The following is a 6,947-nucleotide window of genomic DNA, read 5'->3' as shown; positions in this document are numbered from 1 at the left end:
CCATGCTAGCATGGAAAGTGGACGTTAAACGATGATGATGATGATGAGATGAGTGAGTGGACAAATGAAAGAAGGGCACTCAGCACAATTATTGTAAGTTATATGTATAGATCAAAACAGTTTGATTCAGTATATACATACATTTATCATGTGTACATATACACACATACATTCAAACATACATACATGCACATTCTGATGCACATGCACACATATGCACACACAAATACACATACTAATACACATGTATATGCATATTTTTGAGTACAAAAAATGAATGTAAATGCTTATAGACCCAAATATTTGAATATGTTTTGTATTAAAATATTCCATGTTTAAGAGACAGTTTTCATTTATACTCAATAATTACAAAATAATTTTGTTGTCATTTCAGAAAACGCTCAATGTTTGAACCCTACAACAGCTGGCTCTATCAGTTATGAGAGGGGCAATTCTGGCACCAGTTTGTATATTGCTCACCTGCTTTCACTACTGCCTGTGTGTCGACCTCATTTATCATGTTGATGAAAGTCAGGAGGCAGGTAGCTTCCTGGGCGATATATCTGCTGACATACACTTGCATGATAGCATCACTCTACAAGATCGTAGATTGATTAGTTTTAGTCAGTTGTCAAAGAAAGGCACAGCTGTATCACAGCTATTCAATGTAACCAGGAGTGGAAAACTCTACACGGGACAAGCATTCGATGCAGAATCACTTTGTATATACAACACAGAATGTTACAGGATGGTAGATGTTGCCGTACAAAAAGCAGATATTTTCATGAACATATTAAAAATTAAAGTTATTATAAAGGATATCAATGATCATGAACCTCGTTTTCATAGTAAGCAAATAAACCTAACATTTTCTGAAACTGACCGAAGTGGAACTAAAAAGTCCATTCCAAATGCTATTGACGATGATGTTGGGGTTTTAAATTCTCAAATTACATATCAACTCAAAAGAGAACCCAATTTACCATTTGAATTATCAATTTCAGAAAAACTAGATGGCACATCAAAACTTGGAATAATATTAGAAGAGACATTAGATAGAGAAGTACAAGACGTATACCATGTACAGGTCATTGCAAAAGATGGAGGATCCCCACCCAAACAAAGTATTTTAAATGTTCAAATATTTGTACTTGATGTAAATGATAATTCACCTGTGTTTACTCGAGATATTTACAATGTTTCTATCAAGAGAGATCACCCATCAAATATTCCAGTTGCCGTTGTGAGTGCAACTGATTCTGACGCGGGAAAAAACAGTCAAGTTTCATACCATTTCAGCTCAAAAACATCTGATATCGGGAAGGCACATTTTGAATTGAAGGAAACCAGTGGGGAAATTTTCCGCCGGAGAAATATAACATCAGAACAAAAATTATTTTATAAATTATTTGTAGAAGCTGCAGATGGAGGAAGTCCACCTTTAAGTTCTATTGCATTGGTTCTCGTATATGTGATCAACCAACAAAACAATGCTCCAAGTATAGATGTCAATTTTGTATCAGCTTTAGCGGAAAACACTGTTACTGTATCGGAAGGTACTAAAGTCGGAAGTTTTATTGCTTATATAAAAGTCACCGACAATGACAGCGGCAAGAAGGGTGAGGTGAGCTGTGAGCTAAAACACAGTAAATTCCAACTTTTAAGTTTAGGTTCAAAGGAATATAAAGTAATTCTCAAAACTTCAGTAGACAGAGAAGTTGAAGATCTTCATAATATAACAATATCATGTAGAGATAATGGGTCTCCACCATTAACAACAGAAAGTAAATTTTCTATCCAAGTAATGGACGTCAATGATGTCCAGCCGCAGTTTACAAAAGATGTATTCAAATTTTTGACCTATGAAAATGAGGAGGCAAACTTTCCTGTAGGGTTTATCAATGCTACTGACCCTGATTTAGGGCTTGGGGGTCAACTTACATATTCTCTGCTATATAAAAATAATAAAGTGCTTCCGTTTAAAATTACAAATGAAGGATTAATTCTAACAACAAGAACATTAGACAGGGAAGTAGAAGAAATATATGAATTTCAAGTTTTCGTCAAAGACAATGGAAAACCATCATTGAATAATACAGCAAATGTCATTGTTGAAGTCATGGACGAAAACGATAACGCCCCATATTTTATCTTTCCAAATGTTGATCCCTTTAACTTAGATGTACACTATCATCCACAGAGTAAAAGTGATATCACTACAATTAGAGCCTCTGACAGAGACGGTCATGTCAACGCCTTTCTTACATATGAAATAATTAAAGGTAACAATAAACACTTGTTTGCAATTAACCTACACTCGGGTGTATTATCTTTCTCTCGTAAAGTTTATCAAAATGATATAGGGACATATGAACTTCAATTTCTTGTAAAAGACAGTGGCATTCCAGTTTTATCAGCTACGACCACCATGACGCTGACATTAACAGTCAGTAATGAAACTACTAGAATGCTAACGAATCTTGAATTGCAGTCAGATAATAAAATACATCTTAATTTAGTAATAGCCATTACATCCATTGCAGTAGTGGTGTCAATTGCAGTTGTAGTTTCACTAACGCTATGCATTGTCAGATGCAATAATATGAGGAATGCTTCTTACAGAGCAGTAGAGAACCTTTCCAATCAATCTCGGAATGAAATGCGGCATTTAATGTCTCAGATTGATAACCCAGTTATTGTTACAAGGAATCCGAAGGAAATGAGAAGTAGAAATATACAGCTCGTTGGCTCAAAAAGTCAGCTCTTTTCTAGAGATATACTAAAAAATAAAAAGGCCAAAAAATTACCAACTGTCAAACAGGTGAGTTCAACGCTTTCATTTACACAAACTTATCATCATCATCATCATGGTCATTGTCATCATCGACGTAATCATCATCATCATTATCAACATCATCATTATCATCATCATTGTCATCATCGTCATCGCCATCATGGACATCCTCCTCCTCCTCCTCCTCATCAACATCGTCATCATCATTACCACCACCACCATCATCATCATCATCATCATCTCTGTCCATATAATTTTCATGTTCACTTTTACATGCTGTTATGTGTTGCAAGAGAATTACTATGATGAAACATAGCAATTCTCCATGTTTTGTTTTCTTTCTTTTTCTGTGAATTGTCATTTCTGATTGTTACGAGCATATTTCCTCCTCCACCTATTTCTGCTTACTGCCAAAGTATTGAGCACTGTCCATGATTGATTACTGAGACCACTTTCGAATTTGGTTTCCCTACCAACTGTTAGCATATCCCCAGTTTCTCTTTCCAGGTATCATACCCTTCAGACAGATTCTAAAGAGACCATAATTTCAACACTTGATGTCACCAAACAGTCTTAATGAGTTCCTTTTGAGTTTACTAAAATTGGCTTCTCATTGATTTGTATAATGTTGAAAAGAAAGTCCTGCCACATTTCAAGATGGGAAAGCAACAAATGCTTCTTTGGTCTCGACGTATTTAATCAAGATAATATTATCCCTCATTATTGATTACATAATCTCATATCTATTTGGTAAATTGTTGACCTTTCAGGCGAAAATTTCTTTAGGTTTTGCAGCAAAGAAACACTCCATATTATTTTAAATCTTTCTCCAGTTAATAAACTATTTTTCCTCAAAATAATAGTGTGATAATCTGAAGAGATGATAATCAGATAAGCAAAGTAAGGAGAACAAAGCAAAACTTCCCTATTTAACACCGCAATCTTTTTCTAAGTGACATCGATAATATGTGGTCTTGAATTATCATTTAAGAGTAACACCCCTTTACGATAGATCAACAATGGGAGCTCCCTCTGCAAATTTTTGTGCAATGCTTCCAATTGATGACATTAATTCTCCACATTAACTTTCCTATTTTGGCTTAACACTTCATGATAAAGGTCACCCTTCATATCTTACCAAACACAAAGCATGACCATTTTCAGATGTAGTCCTGGTTTGGAGAGGGGTTCTTCTTTGTTATTGGTTGTTAACCAGTGTTGTTTTCTTTAGATATGATTATAGGGAATCCACTTTTCATAATTTGTAATGATTCTTCACAGTAAACATTCAGCAGCAAGTCTACTCTTCAAAAATGAACAGAGAGCAACTCTTTGATGAAGCTATGAAGCAGTCAGATGATGAAGGACTTACTGACCGAATTTATGTACTTTTACTAGTTTATGAAGATTTTTAATGATTAAATTGTAACTTGAATTTAACTATTTTGTGAATTCCCATGTAGTGTGCTTTGGATTTCCCTCAATTATAGTTGTCAGAAGCTCAATAGTGACAGAACTTGATCTTTCAGGTTGAGGGAAATCTGCAAATGAAAAATTTCCCAAGCAAAACTGGCCAAACCCTCATTGGCATGTCTGGATACTTACAGGTTCCTTTTCATAAACAGAACAAATATTTCTTGGTACTTCCATTGCTAAAGAGACGCTTTGGAATTAATACAGCCCTCAGTGTCTGATATGTGTCTAATCTAAACTAATTTTAAAAAGGTAAAATTGATAAGAGTTTATCCATAATAATATAATGTAATCTGCAAAGAAAAAAAAAGGTATTAGAATATAAAAATTAATGCTTATTTTACCATAAATACTGAAAAAGCACCCTGCAAGTGATCAAATCAAAAATGCAGCAGGAATTTGTTTCCAACTTAGTATTTGAACTCTTCAATCAGGTATTTCTCAGTAATAAATTTCATGAAGTGGTTTTGAAATACTTCAGGTCCTGAAGTTATTTTTTCAGACTAGATGATACAATCTAATCCACACACACAAACACAGGAGCAATGTAAATGCTATGCATCTAAACTTTAACTTTAATTGGTGTTAAAAGTGGATTTCAGACAGTGTTACGTTCTTTGTGAGGCCAAGTATTCTGAATTGAGGACTAATCTTTTATACAATTTCTTATTCATATCTTGTATAAGAAAATTATTTATGACAATGAAAATAGATCAAGATGATTAGGATAATTTATACAAATAATAATAATAATAATAATAATAATAATAATAACAACAACATGAACTTCTAACTTGTCTCTTGAGGTCTCTGGGTGAGACTTGGAGCCAACTTTTACAAATGTAAAGCAAAAGTCAAACATAAAATAATAATAATAATAATAATAATAATAATAATAATCCAGTGAGTTTCTTTGTCCTAAGAGTTGGAAAGACACTCGAGAAATGGAATCAGAATTGAAAGAAGAAAAACTTATAATGATAGTAGTAATAATAATAATAATAAGAAGAAGAAGAAGAATCATAATAATAATAATAAATATGTATGTATGTATGTATGCATGCATGTGTGTGTATTTATGTATGTGTGTGTCTGTGTATTCATTTATATATACACTCATGCATCCATACATATACCTTAAGATTTGGAAATAACTTTGTGCTCTACCTTCAAGAAATGCTGCATTATCAGCCTTATCATCTGGCATTCTTAAATGTATTCTCAAGTTTTTCTAGCAGACAGCAAGATAATGGAGAATGTGATAAAGTCACCTTTAAAGATTCTGACCTCACTGATATCTCCAATAAAAATTACATAAGTCTAGGCCCATTAGAAAGGCAAAAGAACAAAAGCTTGCTCAATCTCGATTTTCAGTAACATTATAAAACAAACTTGTTGCTTCAATGCACCTAAGAATTTCCTTAAAACTGAAGTTATTGCTCTTGAAAGCTGCAAACCTTGAGCCTGTGATTGTCTGTCAAACTAACAACCTGTGACTTACGATGTGAGATTATATTAAAGCTAACTCAACTAATACTGTGAATTGGTACAATCATTAAATTGTCAGGTGATATGCCTATGCTATTTAATTATAGCTCTTTGCATTCTGAGTTTAAATCCTACTGAAGTTAGCTTTTATTTTGTATTACTTTGTGGAGGTCAATAAAATAAATTACTTGTTAAATAAAGGGGTTGATTTAATATTCAATATGTTAATATGGAAGAAGTGAATTAGGTAACAAATTTTATGTACTGCCTTGTAAATTTGACATGTCTCATTGTAGCCATAGGCTGACTGATAATTTGTCAATGAAATTTAGTAAACAAGAACTGTGCCAGAGCCCATTATATACATGCATCTACGTGTGCATATACATATGTGTATGTGTGTATACATGTGTGTAGCCGAGTGTCAGGATTGATGTTTGTGTATATCAATCTGGTGTAAATCAATGTGAATACCATGTCGTACTTAAGTCCTTTTAAGGTAGATGACTCTTTCAAGGGACATAACTCTGCTAAATTTCACCATGCAACATATAATTTGATAAAGCAACAATAAGATTAAATTCTGGATTTATTATAATTACATAAAGCCTTTAAAGATGGTGTTCCATCAAAGCCAAATTGAAATGCTCAAATCAATTCAAGAATTGACCTTTTTATAGGTCAGGCATGGTTGTGTGGTAAGAAATTTGCTTCCCAACCACATGGTTCTGGATTCAGTCCTACTATATGGCACCTTAAGCAAGCACCTTTTACTATATCCCCTGGTTGACCAAAGCCTTGTGAGTGAATTTTCTGGATGGAAACTGACAGAAGCCTGTTGTATATATACATATATATATATATATATATCTCAGCCCAAGAATTACAGCGTGATGTGCTGCTTGACTGGTCCCCCCCTCTCTCTCTCTCTCTCTCTCTTTATATATATATATGATGATGATGATGATGATCTTTTCTCCCGCCATGCCTCTGTCTACCCCTCCATCCTCTCTCTCCCCTTCGTAGTTTTTCCTTAAGGTCTTCAGGTTCTGGCTATATATAAATGAGAAACCCATTCTAAATTATCTCGCTGACGTACTACGACGAAATACCCAAGATGCAGATAAGATAGAGATTTTTTATTTATTTACGGCCTCAAACATCTCAATACCTTGCGCTTTATTTTTGCCCC

The 6,947-nt window shown here is 33.9% G+C and overlaps 1 protein-coding gene across 4 annotated transcripts in view; it reads left to right on the top strand.

Moving 5' to 3' along the window:
• LOC106872688 (protocadherin beta-2) overlaps window positions 1-6,947 on the top strand; it is a 251,173-nt gene that overhangs the window by 229,088 nt on the left and 15,138 nt on the right. For all 4 annotated transcript variants that reach the window (XM_052973105.1, XM_052973104.1, XM_052973106.1 and 1 more), the window contains one exon: window positions 395-2,821. In XM_052973105.1, coding sequence (XP_052829065.1) covers window positions 440-2,821 — 2,382 coding nt within the window. In that variant the 5' untranslated portion in view covers window positions 395-439. The remainder of the gene's footprint in view (window positions 1-394; window positions 2,822-6,947) is intronic.

This window comes from Octopus bimaculoides, chromosome 14, assembly GCF_001194135.2.
Source record: "Octopus bimaculoides isolate UCB-OBI-ISO-001 chromosome 14, ASM119413v2, whole genome shotgun sequence".
NCBI classification, from domain to species: Eukaryota; Metazoa; Mollusca; class Cephalopoda; order Octopoda; family Octopodidae; genus Octopus; species Octopus bimaculoides.
The sequence above is the reverse complement of the archived record's forward strand: the minus strand, read 5'-3'. Positions and strand labels throughout refer to the sequence as shown.